The 22262-nt window shown below is 38.6% G+C and overlaps 1 protein-coding gene across 1 annotated transcript in view; it reads right to left on the bottom strand.

Annotated features, from left to right (window-relative positions):
• pik3r4 (phosphoinositide-3-kinase, regulatory subunit 4) overlaps nt 1-22262 on the bottom strand; it is an 80838-nt gene that overhangs the window by 37089 nt on the left and 21487 nt on the right. The window contains exons 6-12 of the mRNA XM_041185041.1: nt 20595-20768; nt 18413-18558; nt 16540-16743; nt 11210-11411; nt 8381-8574; nt 4028-4253; nt 1403-1568 (exon numbers count right to left, since the gene is read on the bottom strand). Of these exons, the coding sequence (XP_041040975.1) occupies nt 1403-1568; nt 4028-4253; nt 8381-8574; nt 11210-11411; nt 16540-16743; nt 18413-18558; nt 20595-20768 (1312 nt within the window). The remainder of the gene's footprint in view (nt 1-1402; nt 1569-4027; nt 4254-8380; nt 8575-11209; nt 11412-16539; nt 16744-18412; nt 18559-20594; nt 20769-22262) is intronic.

The following is a 22262-nucleotide window of genomic DNA, read 5'->3' as shown; positions in this document are numbered from 1 at the left end:
TGTTCCACATACCCCATAAAGAGACAGGCACAGCTGGGGTATGCGGATACCCATAGCCACACCTTTTATTTGGAGGAAGTGAGAGGAGTTGAAGGAGAAATTGTTCAGGGTGAGAACAACTTCAGCCAGACGGAGGAGAGTGGTGGTGGATGGGATTGTTCGGGCCTCTGTTCGAGGAAGAAGCAGAGAGCCATCAGACCATCCCGGTGGGGGATGGAGGTGTAGAGGGATTGGATGTCCATGGTGAAGAGGAGGCGGTTGGGGCCAGGGAACTGGAAATTGTTGATATGATGTAGGGTGTCAGAGGAATCAGGGATGTAGGTGGGAAGGGACTGGACAAGGGGAGAGAGAATGGAGTCAAGATAGCAAGAAATGAGTTCTGTGGGGCAGGAACAGGCTGACATGATCGGTCTACCGGAACAGTCCTGTTTGTGGATTTTGGGTAGGAGGTAGAAGCGGACCGTCCGAGATTGGGAGACTATCAAGTTGGAAGCTGTGGAAGGAAGATCTCCAGCGGAGATGAGGTCAGTGACAGTCCTGGAAACAATGGCTTGATGTTCAGTGGTGGGGTCATGGTCAAGGGAGAGGTAGGAGGAAGTGTCTGCGAGTTGACGCTCAGCCTCCGCGAGGTAGAGGTTAGTGTGTCAGACAACAACAGCACCACCCTTGTCAGCAGGTTTGATGACAATGTCAGGGTTGGGCCTGAGAGAACGGAGTGCAGCAAGTTCAGAGAGTGACAGGTTAGAATGGCTGAGAGGAGCAGAGAAATTGTCAAGCCAGCAGTTCTCAATGAAAAGATCAAGAGAAGGTAAGAATCCAGAGGGAGGGGTCCAGGTGGAGGGAGAATATTGGAGGTGGGTAAAAGAATCCGTTGAACAGAGAGAGGACTCCTGCCCAAAGAAGTGAGCACGGAGACGAAGGCAGCAGAAGAAGAGTTCAGCATCGTGCTGAGCCCCAAATTCATTGAGATGAAGACGTAAGGGTATGAAACTAAGTCCTTTGCTGAGCACTGAACGTTCAGCGTTGGAGAGGGGAGGGTCAGGTGCAATCTAACTTAGGCTTCGAAGCACTCACTCTCCCCACACTGCTTCTTACTCTTGTCTGGTACTGCTTGTACTTCTTGTAATTGTATCATCATACGTTGTTTTCAGGGAATTCATGAATTCTAGCACATCTTCAGACTTTCTCCCTGGCATAGGTCTTCTCTAGATCGATTAATGAACCTTCATGTTACACTGGCCTTCCCCATCACTTTTCTCAAAACAAAAACGGCATCGGTAGTGCTTCTTCTGGGCCTGAAACCAAACTGACCTTAATTGATTTCCACAATTTTTCTCATTCACATTCCATGTTCTGAAGCTCGTTATGTAAACCAAAAGCATTTAGAGAATGACAATCGTACCTGGTGGTTGTGGTCTTTCCCTCCATCTTCTGGCTATCCCAAATCTTCACAGTTCCATCATTTGAGCAGGTAGCAAAAATTGAATGTTCATCAGAGACACGAATCCGGTTCACTGCTGACTTATGTTCGTGAAGATGTGCAACTAGAAGCCCTTTGGGATGCCAGCCTAAATAGACAGTGAAGCTCAGTAACACAGCGTAGAATTAAAGTAAATCACAATCCTCAAACTGTTTATATCTCTCAGCACATACATGTGCTGATTTATAAATATATCAATGTGAATGCTAAATACAAATTAATCACCTAAACTGTGATCCTTGGTCATTAAAATCATACATATCAAGTGAAAAGCAATTTTAAATTGGACAGCATAATTCCGTACTCATGTTTAAAAATGACAAGCATCCAAGCTGACATTTAATAAATTCATGATTAACTAGACAATGTCTGAGGCAAAGACCATTGCGTCTTTTAAGGGAAAATTGTATGAATACTGAAGCAAATGAAGATAATAGATTGAAGAGTGGAATTAATTTTGAATTACGCTGCAAAGAACCAGCAAAGATACTAATAAATGCCACTGGTGTTGTAAACTTCTATGGTTCAATGTATAAGAACAAGTTTTATTTTTAAAAAACAGAAGCTGTTTTAGTTTGAGAAAGTAGGGAATTCACACCTAATCCTGAGGTGATTTAAGTTACTTAATTCCGTTTGCCCCTCAATGGTGCATAATCCTTGGAAGGAAAGAATTTTGTGCATCAGTAATAAAGGTACAAATAAGGTACATATTCTAATGAGTATCCAACAACACAGCACATAATAGGCAAAAGAATATAAAAAGCTAAGCTCCAGTTGTTTTTATTAAACAACTTGATGATTTATTGTTTGGCAGATAAATATTTTTAAAGGAGCCTTTTTCTACTTTTACATTAAAAGTCAGTAGCTAAAGGTGGATAACATTCTTTCACATGGGCCTTTTGTGGCCTTCATATCACAACATGGATTGGGACAGAGTGTTATTTGTATTTACTACTTAATAATGGATTGGAAGGACAAGCTTCCATTTTCTTCTCCCCATGTACATTATTGGGGTTGGGGGGGGGGGGGGGTGCAGATGGTGAATGCTGGTTTGAAGTTGGGAAACCAGAGGTTTCTCTCAGGCTCTGCCAAAGTCTAGAGCAGGGGGAGACAGATCAGAGACTTCAGCCAGACACTACTGGAGGCCACAGCAAGGGGTGATTGGAGGACACAAAGAAGGTCAGAGGCCAGTCCAGGGCCGAAGGGGCAGGGGGAGCGATGGTACAGAGATAATCAGCCCTGTGGAGGAGGTTGAAAGGGTTTGGGAAGGGAAGAAAAAAAGAGATCAGAGGGGTATATCCAATCACACAGCCTGAATGAAACAGGTTTACTGGATGCAGCAGGCAAGTCTCTTATTTTCTAAATCTAGCACTCCTCACTTTCCTTTAGCTACTGATTTCCCAAGGTCCAGAAAACTCAGCCAAGGTTAAATTTAAAATGCTGATTAAATGAGTCACACATATTGACCTATATTTTAAGTAGTAATAATAGTAAAACTGTTAGCATTCGCCATCATAACTCCTCTGAAACTGACAGCAGCTTCTGCATTTCGCACATGCCCAGCTTAAAGGTGGAAGCTATCATTAATTTGACACGTTTCCATTGGAAGCACATGTGAAGTCCCTGCAGATGGCAGATAACTAAACTGGCAAGAACCTCCACTTTTACATCATTACTGTAGCTTCATTGTAAAAACCCTTGAAAAATGTCAGCCTTGTTAAATTGGGTTTTTAAACTAAGCATAAACATCATAATTACTACTGAACAACCTTCCTGGCCATGAAAATCTAATTTTACATTTGTGGCTTGTCAGTTTACCCCAAATAATAAAAAAAAAATCCACATATTTTGAATTTTTAAAAAAAGTTTGTTAATGCTATTTCAGCATCTACTTTAACCCCAAGTATATATCCCAGCCTTTTTTTTTGCTCTCTGTAAAATGATTCTAAAACTTGCTTTTAACCTCCTGGTATGCCTTCTATAATGCTCTTCAATATGATCAGCTGCTTACTCTGCTTGATGACATCAGTTGGATAGATGCTTGACAATTCCCTTGGGTTAGTGCCAGATTCAAATTGTCAGGAAAAAAGTGTGAAACCAACATCAAGTCTTTGCTGCTGATTGCAAAACCTGAACCAATACTTAAATAGCCAAGTATGTCCTGCGAGTTGGTTGGTTGCTTGTGCCCATCCCACCTCTGTTAAAACTAATGGTTGGGTTGAAGGCAGGGTTCAAACTTTTACCATTCCATTGTGACCCAAACTAGCTCAATCTGGGGGATTAAAACACCTCACTGCTGCTTCAGTTTTCAATCCACATTATAAAGTTAACCCTGAAATTAGGTTTTCCTAATTAGCATGGTTGCGATTTGGATGAGCTGAATCAATGTACTCAAACACTAATCCAAAAAATTGGTTATCTAGTGCCTATAACAGTTTTTATTGCACAATGTTTAATAATCATATGCGTAGGACTTGCTAGTAAATAAATCCTAAAGAAACTAAATTGAAGTTGGTTTAAATCTAGTTAGCCTTTTGTTTTGTGTACCTGGTGGTGGAGGTTTGCTTTCCCATTCAGCACTTTCCATCAACTGTTTTGCCATTCGTTCAGCATTGCACTGCTCTCGCTTCTGTTGAATAAGGTGCTGGAGCTCAGTGGCACATGTAGTAATGCGTCGCTGGTATGCAGAAGGCAATATTGGAACATTTCCACTTTGCAGAACTGATAAGGAAGAAGTTGTCTTCTTCGTTAGGACTCCTGACCCTTCAGACACCTTCAAAAGAATTAATGAAAGGAGGCTGGATTTTTCAAGCATTAAATCATTGAGCAACAGTAATACTAAAGCTAATGCATTGTCAGCATATATTGAACAGCCACACAGATCACAAAGAAACATAGCATGTTGGCATTTGGTCCATTTAGTTCATCGTTCTATTGAAGCCAACAGTCGACATCACATCATTCAGCCATGTCAAACAATTCTAGATTTTTTGCCTCTGCTACCATACCTGCAAAACCATTCCTAGGTGCTGAATGTTCTTGATAGAAAGGAATATAGCACTGGTTTTGAGCTTGCCTTTTACAGGTTTAACAGTTTAAAAATCTCCAACACCAATTCACTACCTGAATGAATAAGGCTCAAGACTTACAACAGTTAATTTCCAGGTTGATTGGCAGTCATCAACATTTATCACATTGTTAATAGGGTACTTGTGCTTGTAATGGCAGTAACTTCTGTGGCATGTTTGGAGGCAAATACAGCAAATTCCTAAAGAAAAACGAGGATGCCAAGTGCGATATGCTATTTCTGCGAAGTTGACCATAAGACATAGGAGCAGAAATTAGGCCATTCGGCCCATCGAATCTGCTCCGCCATTCAATCATGGCTGATAAGTTTCTCAACCCCATTCTCCCGCCTTCTCCTCGTAACCTTTGATCCCCTTACCAATCAAGAACCTCTGTGTCTCGGTCTTAAATACACTCAATGACCCGGCCTCCACAGCCTTCTGTGGCAATGAATTCCATAGATTCACCACTCTCTGGCTAAAGATGTTTCTCCTCATCACTGTTCTAAAAGGTCTTCCCTTTACTCTTGAGGCTGTGCCCTCGGGTCCTAGTCTCTCCTACTAATGGAAACATCTTCCCCACGTTCACTCTATCCAGGCCTTTCAGTATTCTGTAAGTTTCAATCAGATCCCCCCTCATCAATAACAATAGAGTGTCACAACTCAGGTAACCTTTAGATATTCACATTTAACCCCACATTTTCATTTGAATTTGCTGTACCGTTTACTCATAAGTAATGGCGAGAACATTTAGCCTTGCTGTTATTTTGAATTCTAGCAAATTCTAGCCTAATAATTTTTCAATAAAAACTTTGCTATGTTAAAAACAAGAAAAGCAGGTTTGACTGCTGTCTCCCACAGAAGCTGCCAGCATTAGGATTTATGCCTATTGACAGGATGAGATTCATTAAGAATTCCAATTTATTTCCTATCATAATTAGTTAACAGCATGGATCCCATATATTTAAAGTGTTAGGACACTTCACAGAAAACAATTGGTGAGTGGAAGAAGCCTTTTCCAGTGGTTAGGGAATTGACTATTTTCTGCATTGCAGCATAACCCAAGCCAAACAATAAATTCCAAAAATGACAAACTGAAATCTTTATTTTACAAAGGTGTTGTTGGTACATCTTTCTGAAGGTATTTCATCTATTTTGCAAGGCTGATAATTGGTTCTGAACTGGTTCTGTCCAACACTACCAACTAGCCATGTGGTAGTACTCTCACCAGAGCCAGGTCATCGATTCAAGCCCACTCCAGACACTCAGAAGTACAAAATCTAGGTCAACACTCCATTGCAGCACTTCAGCATTACTGCATGACTATCTTTCAGATGAGAGGCCCAGTCTGTATTTTTAAATGGATACAAAGGAGCTCATGCCCTATTCAAAGAATAGCATGATCATTAGAGTCACAGAACAATATCGCACAGAAGTCCATTCAGCCTATCAAGTGTATGCCCTCTATTTTAAAGAGCAATCACATTATTCCCACTTCTATGCTCTTTCCCCATATGCCAGCAATTTTTTTCTCCTTCAAATATTTACCCAATTCCCTTTTGAAGATTACTATGTTACCAACCTATCAGGCACAGCATTTCGAATCCTAACCACTTGCTGCACAAGTAATTTTTTTCTCATGTTGCCTCCAGTTGTTTTGCCAATCATTGCAAATCTGTGCATTATGGACAACTTGGCCATTGAAACAGTTTCTCTTTATTTACTCTAACTAAACCCTTTATGATTTTTTAATATCTCTATCAAATCGCCTTTTATCTTTCTATGCTAAGAGACCAACTCCAGTCTATCTTCCTAACTGATTCTAAGGATAAGGAATTAATTCTAGTAAATCTCTTCTGTACCCTCTCTAAAATTCTCACATCAGTCCTTCCTCTCACAAGCAGAAAGTTTTCACTATCAAATAAAAGAGTTGAAAACATTACTTTGTTAGTCATGAGGAATGGTATGTTTTCAGTTCTAGAGTTCCACTGACCTGATCAACATTTATGTGTCAGTCAACAATGCTGAAGCAGATCAAATGGCCATTTGTCTCACTGTTACTTGTGGGACCTTGCTGTATTGAAACAGTGATAAATTTTATTCTTGAAGAGCACATGGGTTTGATTGCGGGTGGGGTTAAAATTGAAGCACACCCAGAGGGGCATCACAGATGTTGAACAGGCTTTTGCCCATGTTCATTGTTACTTTTTTTCCCTCACTCCAAACTTCTTCAACGTGCATGCTTGGAGCACTCCCATTAAATACTGGAGTTGAGATTGTGTCATGCAAATCCATATATCCGCTACCGTTGACTAAGTGGGAAGCCCTGAGGTCAAATAAGTGTCCGAGTTAAAAAGCTGCCTTTTCTGCCCTATGCTTTCTTCTGAGTTTCGGGTGGGCTAGACCTTGCAGCAAAGAAATTACAAAGAAACTGCTTCTAGTCTGTCATCCTTAAATGGCTGAGAAAATTTAAAGGGTTGTGACTCCACGGGCAAAATAAAAAGAGGTGGTAGCTAGAAAGGAATATAAATTCACATCCGCACAGTAACATTGCAATCAATCCCGTTTGATGGCTAACGACACATGTGCTGCTGTGGCAAGGCGGCTCAACCTGGTTTGTGAAGATATTTCCCATAAGATGGCAACGTATAAAACAGTTAAGATTCAACAATAAATTAACTACAGAGCCTGTATGAGAAGATGGCATACTCAAAGGAATATGGTAAGACTAGCCAACAAGGTAGATGGATCAAGGCTGTAGGCTACAAAATGTTGCCTATCAACCTGTTCTATGGTTCATGCTTGTGCATGTCAATCAACACACAACTTTAGCTCTTTCATTGCATCTCAGGCACATCTTTAGCAGAATTGTTATTTACAGTTTAAAGTCTTGCTACATTCACATCTTTCAATGGCATTACTGAGTCATTTTAACACAACCTGGCTGCATGACACCCAGAATGGGGCAGAGATTGGGTATTTTTATTCAGTGGAAAAGGAAATGGAAGTGGTGTGCTGCTCAAGCCCTATAAATACTTCACTTAGTAAGTCTTCTGGTAACTTAGCAGCAATAATTAATTATTTTCTAGGATGTTTAAAAACACATCTTACGATGATGAGCAAATAAGAATTGTTCCTCCTAAAAAAAACCATTAATAAAAAATTCAAAAATGTTGCAAAGTTACTAAAAAAGAAAAACCAAAACATTAAAAGATACTTTAACATCAGAACAAATCCTTAAAAGTCTGTCCCCATATCAGAGCTCTATCATTCCTGGAATTCGACTTGTGATCATTTTTGAAGACATGTTCAAACGTTAGGAAACTGCACAAGACATTAATTTGAAATGTTTCTGCATGACTTTTTGGATGTTATATGACATGAAAAGTACATAAACAATCTACTGTACAAGATGCAACAGGGCAGAAAGTGATCAACAGAAAAAAACTGGGTAGAAAACATGATGAAAGCCTGCTAGCCCAATTTTCCTGCAATATCAGTACCTGAAACTCTTAACAAAGGTTGCAGGAGTAATGAAAACAATATGCTCAAGTCTTAGAGATTTAGATCACTGAGGTGACTGGATGCATCAGATGGGCTAAATCCTCTTTTCTAAGGTAGGCAGCTTCAGAAACAGAATATCATGCTAGCGTATTCAGGACCATTTTCTGAGGATGGGGTTAAGGGTGTTATGGAGAAAACCACACAATGCCTGACCTAGCATATCAATGCCATTATTAAATGATAACTGTGAAACAGTCAGGCAATACCATGAAAGTCAACAACAGAAATAAATGAGAAAAATTAATTTAAACATGGTGAAGTTTCTATTAACCTGTTGCAAAGCTGGATTAGTGGTGATCATCATCCCTGGTGAAGACTCTGATCGGAGACTCTTCCCAGTGGCATTTTCCTGGTCCCCAGGGGCTGCAAGGACTTTAGTTTGAACAATGTTTGAAGGTTCAAGAGAGCCAAACATGCTCTTCCATTCTTCGTTCAAATTTGAGTCCTGTTTCACATGTCTTCTTGCTGATATTGGATACCGAAAGACAAAATTGAGTTCAGCTAGGTAATTATCTTATGCAATCTTATCAACTATTTAGAAATTATAATTCTGGTCTTCAAACTGATAACTCATCAGGACTTTAACCAGAATTTTCAATTTGCTTTTTCTACTTAGTTTAATAACAATTTGATGTATTCCAAATTAGAAAGAAACTATGATTGAAAAAAGTCTACAAATATAACTTGGAAAAAATTTGAACTAGATCATTTTATAATGAGGCCAATCTGCTTCTGTTAAACAGAAATTCTGGCACAAATTACCATGTTTGCACATGAAAAAAACCTAACGCAGTCTCATTTCTCGGGACCAACCACTGCAAAAACCAAAATCCAAAAAGAATACATATTTTCAAAAAATGATTCACTGAAGGTCATCAGTATGACTCCTTCAGAAAGGCAGGGGACTTATTTGAAAATATCAATATATTTGTTCGATTTAATTGTTCTTTCCGGAAATTCATTGACATAATTAACGTTGGGAGCTCATTCCTATACCTAGGTATGTGTTGATCCTAATTGTTTTGAGATAAACAGTCCAAAAACCCTGAATGTTCTGTTAAAGCCAAATTCCAAAAAATGAATTTAGTTGTTGGCTAAGCCACAATTATTCCACACATACTTAGAAGAATATCTATATCAATGTTACAAGACCACATTGCTTAGCAGTTTTTCTTTTCATTTTAATGTACAATGTAGGTAAAAATAAAGTTATATTTATGGTTCAATTTCAAAGCATCATTGCTTTAAGCAAGGAATAAATTGCACCAGTGATTTTTCCAGTGTTGTAGTGCAATGACTCAAGCAATGCACAGAGTTTTGAAGCAAACTTCCCCCTGCAAGAGTATGTAAATATGGCAGTCATATGTACTTATTGCAGAACCCCCACCCATTGATCAATGGTGATCACTGGGTATTAACAAACTCGTGTTTTAAAAGCTACTGAGCGTGAAAGTGTCTGGAAAGGGTTGGAAGCGACATTTTATATCATCACATTTTAAAAGGCCACTACTATACACAAAAAATTGTGGCACAGCACAAACTTTACTGCCAATCAACATACACTTCATGTTCTATCTAATGAAAAGGTGTATTTCTAAGCTCCCGACCTCAGTTTTGTGATCAGCAGCAAACAAATGGCACTTATCACTTACAGCTTCCCACAGGTTTTATGTGAGCAATTTGCACAGCAATTTAATGATTCAGATTTAGTGATTCAGAGTTTCATTCTCTAAAGGGGATCTGGGAACTGAGTAAGCGGGCCAAGCAACAGGTACATCTTCAACCAGACTGGAGAACCCTCATTGAAACATAGAGTCTAAGCCAGGAAGTGCAACTAACTCTTAAATCAATATTAAATGATGTACAGAAAATGAAATAAAGAGGGGGAAAAGAAGAAGGGGTTGATAGAGGGGAAAAAAAAGAGAAAAATAAAAAGTTTTTAAAAATTCTACCAATAATTAGAGAGGTTGTTTGACAGTAATTAAAACTTACCACAGTATTAAAAATTCACCTGCACTTGATGGATAACCCTTAATTTTTTTTGGTTAGTTTCTAGTGGGTAAATAACTCAACTTCAAGCTCTTCAAGTGTTTAATTGTAAAATATCCTAGTTACATACACATATACACTTAGGGCTAGGATTTGCTTTAACCTCATGATTAAAGTTTTTGAGTCCGGTTTACTTATAGATATCTTGCAGAGCTGTACTGTCTCTGAAAATACTGAATTGGTTAAAATGATTCATTCCCAGGTTGCTTTGGGACTTGACTTGTCAGGTTAGCTGACAATCCGCTTTAACTGTTTGCTGAAATTATAGGATTAGGATTTTTGTCTCTTACTTGTTTTCATGGCCATGTTAGGAAACAGTTAGCCAAGGCTGTTTTAAGAGGAGTAGAACAATTATGACAGGATAAAAACATGCTGGCATATGTTGTTTTGTCAGAAATATATATTTTCTAGGGAACTTGTTCATAATAACACGTCATGTCATAACCAATTACAAGATATGTGAGAATCAGACTATAGAGAACTCAAGTTTTTTTGATCAAGTTGTAGAGAAGAGGAGGATTGATTGGAAAGGAACAACAACGACAATGCTCTACCCAGAGAAAGAAAACATGGCTGCATTGCTTATTTCTCTGGAAATCTACTGCTTAAAGGTATTGCATGATATTTGGTCTTTGTCACACACAATAATTGCAAAAATATTGTAAGTCATAATCTAGTGTCAAAAATTAAACCAGTTATAGAATATAAATCTCTCAGTAAGCTACTGGCATAGAAAAGCTTGTGGAGCAGCTGGGCAACTCAGACAGCAACTTCCTGATTTTTGTTCTTAATTAACTATGCATGTGATGTTGGATGCTGATGTCTTTTTATCTAATAATGGTGAGCACTGATAACCTCGCTGTTATACTTATTGCAAAATCCAGCCTTCTAACATCAGTACGATTGCCAGTTCTACAAAGGCTTAGAATGCATCTACAGGCCATGCTTCTTTTTTGAATTCTGAATCAAAAAGTTGCATCATATTCATTCCATAATTACATAATCCTGTTGCTCCCAATTATAAACAAACAAGAGAAAAAAAGAGCTCTACCTCGTTTATCATCATTTTCTTGTTTTGTCTTGACAAGGTCAATGTGTCTTCCAGGAATTCCTAGAGCAGCCAGGTCAAACACACCACTCTGACTGCTGTCATTCATGTGGCTTTGGTCCACCACATTGGCTTTGGCCTTGTTTGACTTTAGCATGAAATCCTTCAGAGCTAATAGCTTGTCTTCATCTGCTTCAGTCATCCCCTACATTGAGACAATGAGTCACATGATAAATCATTTTATCAGAAACAGCTGGAAATTGAGAGATAGCGTTCAGGTAAAGCAGGGTTGGGGAATAATTAGGCCATGAAAAACAGATACAATTCAATCTCCACTTTAATATCATACATTCTATCCTTATTTTAAGTAATGCCTTGATTTTATGTTACTTGTTAATTAATGAAAACTTACAACAATCTGGGAAACAGAGTTGATTGAGGTTTCTCTGGAACGCAGCCAAGAAGGTCAGTGCTACCACTGGTTGAAGGACAAAATGACGATGTGACAATTGCGCAAATGGTTTCCATTAATAATGTGGACACAAGGACTTGTAATGGGAAAAGTTGACAGAAAAATACATGCAGTTGAACAATTTCTATTACAAAAATAACTGATAAAGTTCTTAATGCTTTGGACTGCTGTAAAAATTAAACTGAACTACAGGACAATGTTAAAAATGTGCTAACCTATTTTTATACTGGTGATGCTAGAGGTTTCTATAGGCCAGTAACAGTATTAAATAAATTCATGTAGCTAAGAAAAAGTTTCATATAGTGGTAACATAGCAATGCTTTGGGAATGAAAAAAAGCATTGCCCTATCTATCCTACCATTCTAAAACATGCCATTAACTTCCTCACTAATTCTGGAACTAATAACCCTGTACCTCCTTGCTCTTATGTGAATTTATCTAGTTCATAGTTTTTAGTTCTACATACAGTTAATTGTCTGGTCAACTGTCTAATGAGCTGTTCAGAATTTTAGATCGATAAACTACAGTAAATTGTCAAATTTCTCTATTCCTGTACTCTCCTCCAGGAATGCCCACTTTGAAGACAGCATTTCCATTTGTCTCTTCTACATTTTTTGCCTTCATTACATTCTGTTTCTCTTCTCATGACTGATCAGATATTTAGCAAAATTTGCTTTCACAGCCACAATCTTCCTTGTTTCCTGCTCCAACTTATTCCACGTGGATCCCTACTGAAATTTCACCCTCCATGTTTGGGATCCATCAACTATTAAAAATGTCTCCTAGACAGTTGGCATTCGTCGAACTGCTGTTCTCACTGAATCCTGATATCCACACTCAATGTCATACGACGTCACATACCTCTCTCAGCAGCAACACCAACTCACTATCTCAAAACTGTTCAGGTCTGCAGTGTCATTTCATCCATTGCTTCATCTGGTTCGTTAATAAAAACTTTTATCCTTCCTTTCGGTGAGCAGCATGTCAAGCTTCAATTATTCACGAGTACCAACGCACCCCCCACTCCGGATCCTCTTTTTCCCCATCACCTCCCTCTGACCCTATCTCTTCTTCCAATCTCATCCTGGGCAGTGTATTCACAACCTTCCCCTCCCCAACCCTGAACAGTGCGTCCTTAGCAAAGGCCTCAGCTTCATTCCCTTATGCCTGCATCTCAAATGGCTTTTGAGCTCGACACAATGCTGACTCCTTTGCCATCACTTCTGTGCCCACTACTTTGGTCAGAAGTGTTATCCCACACAGAAGACTCCTTTTACTTGTCTTCAGCAGTCTCCCTTTATCTGGACCTCCAGCCCCTGGCCTTGTACCATCTCTAGATCTTTTCAGTGAGGGCTGCCAGAGTGACATCAGCCCTCTCAATTTCTCTGCTTCTCTTCCTCTCTCTCTAACCTGTCTCCCTTGGAATTTGCAGCACTCCATTCTCTGTTTAGGTTCAACCCTAACATTGTCATCAAATCTGCTGACAAGGGTAGGTACTGTTGTTGCCTGAGAACCCGACCTCTGCCTAGTGGAGGCCAAATGCTAATTCTCCAACATTTCCTCCTGCCTTCCCCGGACCATGACCCCACCACCGGATATCAAGCCACCCTTTCCAGGACTGTCACTGGCCTCAATTCCTCTGCAGATCTTCCCTCTTTGACCTCCAATCTCAAAGTTCACAAACTGTCATTTCTATCTCCTTCACAAAATTGTGAAACAGCCTGTCCCTGTCCGCTGAACTCTTCCTCCTATTTCAATTCTCTTTTTTTCTCCCCTTGTCCAGTCTTTTCCAACCTACATCTGTGACTGTTCCAATGACCTCCAGCACTTCTAATAGTTACTGGTATCTTGGCCCTAACCACCACTCTTTACCATGGACATCCAAATCCCTCTACACCTCCAACCCCTATGAGGTTGGTCTGAAAACTAACTTTCCTTTAATGCAGGCCCAACTAGTCCCCATCTGCCACCATCCTCCTCCACCTGGATGAACTTGTTCTCATAACATCTCCTTTAACTCCACTCCTGTCCTCCAAATAAAATGTGTTGCCATGAGTACTCGCATAGTCCTAGCTTTGCCTGCTTTTTGTGGGATATGTTGAACTTTCTTTGTTCTAGTCCTACTCAGGCTCCCTCGCTCTCCTGTTTTGACACATTGATGGCTACATTGGTGCTATTTCTTGCTCTCACCTGAACTGGAAAATTTGCTTCCAATTTCCAACTTTCTCCTAGCATCACATGGTCCACCTCCAATTCCTCCCTTCCTTGGGTTCTTTGCATTTCCAGTCATAGCCTATCAATATTCACTTTAAGCTCACCAACTCCCACAGCTACCTTGCTTATATTTCCTCACACCCTACCCCCACAAATGTTCTATTCTATTCTTCCAGTTTCTCCATCGCATCTGTTCCAATGAAGCCTTCTATTCTTGCGCTTCCGATATATCTTCCTAAATTCTCAACTAAGGATTACACCAGCACCCACCATGGTTAACAGGGCTCTTGTGTGCATCCGTTCCATTTAGTGCATTCTACTCTCACTCCTTTCCTCCCAAAGTCAGGATTGGTTTCCCCATGTCCTCACCTTCCAGCTCACCAGCCTCCACATTCAACAGATCATCCACCACTATTCCCACCGTCTCTAGCGAGATGCCACCACCAAACACATCTTTCCCTCCTCTTTCCTTTCAGCATTTCAAAGGGACCATTTCCTCCACAATACCCTGGTCCAGTCCTCAATTATCCTAACATCCTTTCCCACTTCCACAGCACATTTCCATGCAAGCCCAGGAGATGCAATACCTCCCCTTTTACCTCTCTTCTCCTCATCATCCATGGCCCAAAACATTCCTTCAAAATGAAACAATTTTCTTGTACTTCTTTCAGTTTGAGTATTGCTGAAAAAAGAAACATGCTGTTGAAGCTTTTCATTTTGCATTCATCAGGACAGACAGAAGAATACCAAATTTCAAAGGGAACAACAATTTATGCAGCACGAGAAAAGTATGCTGATTAATTGGCTTTTTTCAATTTAAAGTTTTTGCATTTAAACAAAAGCTTGGTGGATAACTCTTCCCTGGTGCATTCTCCTTCACAATGCCTCAACTAGAGTTGACTTGCCAATCAATCAGCAGCCTTTTCTCATGCAATACAAATTGTTGTTCCCTTTGTAATTTGGTATTCTTGCATCTGTTCTGATGAGTGCAAGACAAAGCTTTGACAGCATGTCAGCTTTATTCAGGAATACTCAAGCTTTGTACTATCAAGCGTCTATTTCTTTCAGTTTAGTATACTAGATTCACATCTCATGATATAGTCTGCCCTACATTGGGAACACCAAACATATTGGGGACAGATTTGCCAAACACCTCCATTCAGTCCGCAAGCATGTCTCTGAGCTTCCAGTCGTCTGTAATTTTAACTCTTCACCTTGTTCCCTCGCTAACCTTTCTGACCTTAGCCTCCTGCAGTGTGAAGCTCAACACAAGCTCAAGTAGCTGCATCTCATCTTTCAACTGGGTATTTTACAGCATTCTGGACTCAACATTGAGTTCAACAATTTTTGAATTCAAACTTCTGGTCCCCATTTTATTTCCTATTTCATTGCCGGATTGGATTTTTCTCTCTCTTGTTTAACTTTTTTTTTTATTTTCGGAGAGCAGCTGTTCAAGATGTCATGTACATCTCCTCTAGAGTTAAAATTACAGATGACTGGAAGCTCAGAGACATGCTTGCGGACTGTATGGAGGTGTTTGGCAAATCTGTCCCCAATCTGTTTGGTTTTCCCAGTGTAGGGCAGACTGTATCATGAGATGTGAATATAGTATACTAAAATGTCATGTACACCTCCTCTAGGCATTTCGTTACCTGACCCATTATCACTCATTCTGATTTTGTACCATAAGCCCTTTTGTCATTTAATCTCTCCTGCCCATGCTATCACAGACCTTCCCTTATATTATTTTTCTCACCCTCTCCCTTTCATTTGTTTAAAACCCATTTCATCTCCAACTTTTCCCAGTTCTAATGAAAAGTTCATTGATTTAAAATGCTTGGTTTGTCTGTTTCTCTCTCCAAAGATGCTGTCAGACCTGCAGAGTATTTCCAGCATTTTCTGTTTTAATATGTGTATTCCTGGGTCAGGCAGCTGACAGCTTTTATAGTTTGTTTGGGTATTCGCTAAATATACTATATAGATAAGTGCTCGCCAAAGAATAGCTCCAGAACAGCACAGATAAGTCAATCAAATCAATATTTTCATAATGAATATATTTTTAAAAAATGACTGAAGAATGCATTACATGTGTCTAGATTTCAATTTTTTTCCCTTAATGTTTAAAAGCTTATTCTAACTTTTGACTGAAAGAGGTGGATTAACATCATCACATTGATGTTGTAAAGAAAATTACATTTAATTTAGATGGAGTAAAAGTTATAAAGGGCACTATTTTTAGTAGGTGAAAGATATGTAGATTTTAATTACTCTCAAGACTGCTATAATGGATAGCTGTTATATGAGCAACAAACTAACCTGATTTCATTTGTTTTTACATGTATACATAAGTCCATTAGCACAGGTCTGCCATGTATCAGACATCATAACATGTTGCAGAAAAAAAAATCTTAAAACACACAAAGAAAATCCGATATTGGCATGGAGACCAAAATTCATCATTACTTCCATCCAGTCTGCCAAATTCCATCATCAAACAATTAAACTCAGACTGGCTTGAGGTTATGTTATTTAACAATTCAACCTAGTTGTCTTAAGACAAACAGTCCCAGCTTTTGTCCTCGGTGCCTCATCCAAATGGTCAATGCAATTGAAGATTCTCTATATTCAGGCATATGTTGAGTATTACCTGAGAAAGTAGTTTCTTTAACAGCTGTGCAATAGTTGGATCCTCTGGAAGTGGACATTCCAGCAGGAGTCCATTGCGTATTTTCTGGCGTGAGTTCAAGTGCTTGTACAAGTTCAATATGTCCTTTGATCGTAACACGTAATCAAATATGGAACGGTTGACAGGCTCCTTGAGAACACTCAACAACACAATTTCCTTGTCTATCTGTAAACATTCCAAAACAAGCTGTTTGAAATACGAATACAACTGAACTAAAAACGCAGGTTAATATCTGTATTGTAAATCAGACCTCACCTAGCATCATCTCTAAAAGATATAAGCTTGATCTTCAGCAAAGTACCTACGGAGTCAGAACAACTGAAGATGGTGCTGCGCTAAAATATGAATTTGAATCAGTTTTTCCTCCCTTTATTTATGTCACTACATGGCCTACAAGGCTGTGTTTTTGATGTTCTGTTCTCAGGCCTCAGCCAATGCTTCTTTTCAAACAGGCCATAAGAAGCATTCAAGAACAAAAGCAATTCACGTTGACAATCAATTCCTTTTGTGCCAGGCTGATTAAGTTCGAAACCGGCTGGCTGAAAATCTTACTGATTCATTCATGAATTCCAATGTTCCTATCTGTATTCTTTTTAATGAACTTTGTATTATGGCTATGCTACAAAAAAAGTTTAAAGTCTGAAAGACATTCATTAACAAGTGAACAGGGCACTCACTAGAGTGCATACACATGCTGTTCTAGCTCAACATTATTACATTACGCAGCTCTTCCTTGAGGCTTTTGCCTGCCTGGCTTATGCTCTCTAACTATAAAGCTGAAAAAAGAATTATTTTTATTAAGAGCTTCCAGCTCACTGAGAAGGCTTCAGGTCAATCCACATCCACAAGCTGCTCTGAAAATTCTGCTTCATTTTGTCAGCTGTGACAAATTCCACCACAACAGAGATAATCAACAACATTCTAAATAAAACTCACCACACTCTCAAAAAAAGAAAGGGTCATTTGCCCTATTTGCTAATATTAACAGATCCTTTAAAAAATTCCAGGATCCAGATCTTCACCAAAAACTCATTGGTTCTTCTTTGGACCAGATCCTGTCTAGCAAGTTCCACTGAAATCTGTCCAGTAGTTTGAGATATATTGTTCACAAACAGATTGACAGACTGACAAACAGGTAAAAATATTACACCACCCACCTTCAATGGCAAAGGTAACAAAGTAATTCAACTGGCTTTCCACTTGACATTTCCACAATCATTCAGGTGAAACAATATAAATGTATGGATACATGGAGATAACATATAGCAAAGTGATATACCAAAATTGTTTTAGGCTCTTCATGTATGGAACTATTACTGAAGTGTGGTTTACTGCAGTTGGAACTACAGAAGGACTCACTCTACAAACATGAAAACCACAATATGATACTTAATCTACTCAACGAAGAAATTCTGCATTTGTGAATGAACTAATGTGATTTCAAAGTGTCCCAACCTAATATCGCTGAAGACATATTTGGATTAGTGCTTTAGTTCAATCATGATCACGAAAATAGACAGACAACTTACTCTCAGGCATTTACAACTATCAGTCTGTGGCTGGTTGGTAGGAATCAAGGTAGCCAACGCAATTTCCAGCTGAAGAAAACCTAGTACTTGATATACTGCAATAAGCCCCAGCATCATTGTGAGCACAATTTAAAGATACCCTGACAATAATCTCATTTGACTAACATAATTAAATAATTTAAATTGCCAAATCATATTATATGAAATTAAGTACAGAGAAGAATAAAAAACTGCTAGAGCTTGTTACAAAACAATCAAATGCAAACCAGTAAACTATAGAACAAACCAAATTACTTTTACTGTACCTGTATTATTGGTTGGGAGATGAATGGGCTGAGATATGGCATCAATTTACAGTAGACATCAGCAATATTCAGGTGCTGTGCTACCACTGTTATGAACCCTACAGCTCCATAACGTATCCAGAGATTTGGGTGGCACAAAAAAGGTGCTAATATAAAAAGGTAAAGAGGCATGTTAAAAAAACCAAACCTTGGCACAACACACAAAGCTACAGAGAGATGTAGCTGGATAGTGTCTTCTGCACTTTGGACAAGTTAATTCAAGCAATTTAAACAAAATTAACAATTTAAACACAGACAGATAAATGCGAGAAGTGTACAGCATTGCATTTACTCAATTGCTGCAGAAATCCACTTTCAGATGTCTGTCAATCCTACCAATCCTTCAAAGAAAATCATAATCTTACCCTGGAAGCTATATCCCCAATATTCTTTATGGCAGCAGTCAAAAACTCACTGTGCACAGAAATCAGATGGGAGGAGCAGGTTCAATGAACATCCCATCCTCAATGGTGACAAAGCCCAACATGTTGAGTACAAAAGATAAGGCAGAAGCGTCTGCAACCATCTTCAGCCAGATGTGCTAAGGCTCCTATCATCATAGAATCTAGTCTCTAGCCAATTCGAGTCACACTACATGATATCAAGAAACGGCTGAGCACACTGGATACAGCAATTGCTATGGGCACTTTAACATCCCAGCTATAATACTGAAGGCCTGTGCTCCACAACTAGTTGTGGCTCCAGCCAAGCTGATCAGCTGATGGGTATTCTATGGCTAATGACTCACCTCCTGACCCCCCCAAGGCCTTTCCACCATCTGCATGGCAAAAATCAAGAGTGTGATGGAATACTCTATACTTGCTTGGGTGAGTGCAGCTCCAAAAAAATGCAGGAAGCGTGACACTATTCAGCACACAGAGCCCTCTTAATTGGCTTCATCCACCATCTTCCACATGCACTCCCTTCATCACTGGTATTTGAACTCATGACCTCTGGATTGCTAGCCCTAGTTCAGTACCATAACCGTAACATTAGGTTACTACTGTACCCAGTGTGTCTCAGACCTTGCATGACTGCCGAAGACATTCAGGAAGGTAATTCCCAAAGTTCCCTCTGAAATTATTTACAATTTTCCCCCTCCAATAATAATTAGGAATAGGGGCTGGCAGCATAATTTCATTGATAAGTCTGATGGTGTTTTCTTTTTTCTTTGTGCCCTCATTAAATAGATTGCTTTTTTTAAAAAGATCTACAGCTGTTCTTCAGATAGAAAGTACTCCCAAGATTGCATTTTGTTATAAGCAGTTAAATTCCAAAAATGGATTTGCACCCAAAAAACAAATAAATTAAACTGTAACAAAAACAGGACAAAAATAGCAAAATTTCAACTAGCTCTTTACAGGGTTACTGATCACCCAATTTCTTGGATTTTTCGAGTGATTTCTCTTTAACAGGCTAATTCCCATGTCTCATTAAATGCTTTTCTGATCCTTATAAATTACTTAGGATTGTTAATTATGAATCATACTGATGTCCTTACAAGAACTGTTCCTAACTGTTCAGCTTTTATCTACACACACAAGAGAAAATCTACTAACCACAAAACATTCTCTTTAGAAGTTTTTGAAATGCTTAATTGAACAGTGAATAAGGTAGCCAGTCATTCAAGAATGGCATAAAGCAAAACCTTTTAAAAAAAATTAAATGTAGCGAGAGATGTTTAATTATTGTTTTCTACTCCTCCATCACTTAATTTGTAAAGACAACGTGCATACAGATCTTAAATTCAATTTCCCATATGTTACCTGATTTCATCCACAACATCAGGAGTGCCAGAATTTGCCTTGGGGCCCCAGTCCAGGGAGAGGAAAATCAGCTAAACTTCTTGCTTCCAATCACTATCTGGACAACACACAGCACCTTTTTCTCCACACAACCACACCACCCACTGCAGCCCCCTCCCCATCCACCAAATCAGAAAGCATACTTGGTTAAGTTAGGAATGGTCTCAGCTCTGCAGCATGGTTGAACAGCCTGTTTGACACTATGTCTGGACTCAATGAGTAGCCACTTGGTGGAGATTGCCGTTGGTGACCACTACTCATTTTAATGGTGTGTTTCAGCACAAAAACGCTAGTTTTTTAAAAAAGGAAAACACCTTTTATGCAAAACTCAATCTCACCAATGTCACTGGCAAACTCATAGATGTGAGGTTTTTGCAGAAGTCCCAACTGACACATGCAGGTCAGGGCATTGAGGGCTTTATAAATCACAAACTCCTCGGCATCACTGAGTCCTTGTTGAAGAAGAGGTTTAAGGATTGATGAGCTCTGCCATCCAACATAAGCTGCCACACCTGAAAATATAGCACAACTTGAAATTAAGAGCATCTTTAATCTTCTGAACAAAATCTCAAAAAGATCGTCCTCAATGGGATGTAATTTCCCTAATAAAGAGGTCTCAAAAGGGTCTCTTGGATCTGTTTATTGTTGATTCATCACATCAAGTTTTCTCCTTCAAATTAAAAGCACAGAAAAATAAAAAAATCAGACAATTCTACAATTTGCATTATTAAAGCTAATTGCTATAGAACAGCAGGCAGTGTAATTTTATAAACAGAAAATTCTCTGCCACACATGGTCCCAACTTGCCTAATAAGAATGTATGAATTTAAATTCCAATTCAAGCTTGATTTGCCTCAGTGTCCTACTTACTGGAAGGCTAATATCCTACAGCACCACTCAAAGTATTGAAATAACATATACTATGTGCTTGAGAGTGTGTTAGATAATCGCTGTAGATACCTATCACATTACAAAAATACACAAACAATATTTAGTGCAAGGAGGACACCTTGAAATGGGAGAAGAAATTAGACCTTTAACAGTTTGCTTAGAGAAATAATTAAATGTTTAATTCCAGATTTTGTTAAACAGATTAATTTTACCAAAGAAATTTGAAAGAATCATGTATTCAGTTTATGTCATCTGTTGTATACTCATTGTATACTACTGTCTTGATGAGAAGCAAAATACTGTATATACACAGGTTTTGGCATCATGTGATGGCTATTGAAATGCTTTTACAGTGAAAATAATAGCACTCAGTCACTTGATGGCACAATACTAGCAAAATAAAATCAACGATCTCTGAGCTTCAAAATTTGAGGTATATTTTGATCAGCTTCTTACACTGTTTAGGTCTACAGATATCAAAACAAAGTTTCATTTTCTTCCCTATAGTAATTGTATTTAAGTAAATAATTTCTACTATAACCTGTCATAAATATTAAATGATTAGGTACTTTTGAAATTACAATTTTATTATTTACTATCAATGTAAATTTAAGTTTGAATGGACTGCATTTCAACTTCTGTTTGCACTTTTAAAAATATATGAAAATAATCTCCCTTTTAAAAAGGAGAATGGATCAGTTGGTAGTTCATGTATTATTAGTTCCAGTTCTGAAAATTGGGATTTCCAGACTCCAAGTTATTGAAATACGTCTTATTGCACCACCTTGTGGCCAGTTCCATCAAAGTAGCTTAGTTGCTTTAGAATTAACATCCAAAATGCAGCAAATACTCCTAAAATTAATATTATGTTCCTGAAACAAATTATATGTTGCACATACAAAGTAATTAATTACAAATCTAAACATATTCACTGCCAGTTTTAATATTATAACAATAGTAGCATTCAAAATTTTCTTTAAGAACCATTTGTAAATAGAACCCCTTCGTTTCTGAAAGACAATGCCAGCTACCCAAAAGAAAATAATGCTATTAATAGAAATGTCATTGCAAGGCATCAAATACAGAAACTGCATCAATCAGATGAGCTTGCAGTT

This window comes from Carcharodon carcharias, chromosome 3 (genome assembly GCF_017639515.1).
Source record: "Carcharodon carcharias isolate sCarCar2 chromosome 3, sCarCar2.pri, whole genome shotgun sequence".
Lineage (NCBI taxonomy): Eukaryota > Metazoa > Chordata > Chondrichthyes > Lamniformes > Lamnidae > Carcharodon > Carcharodon carcharias.
Note: the sequence above shows the minus strand (reverse complement) of the source record. Positions and strands in the feature narration are given on the sequence as shown.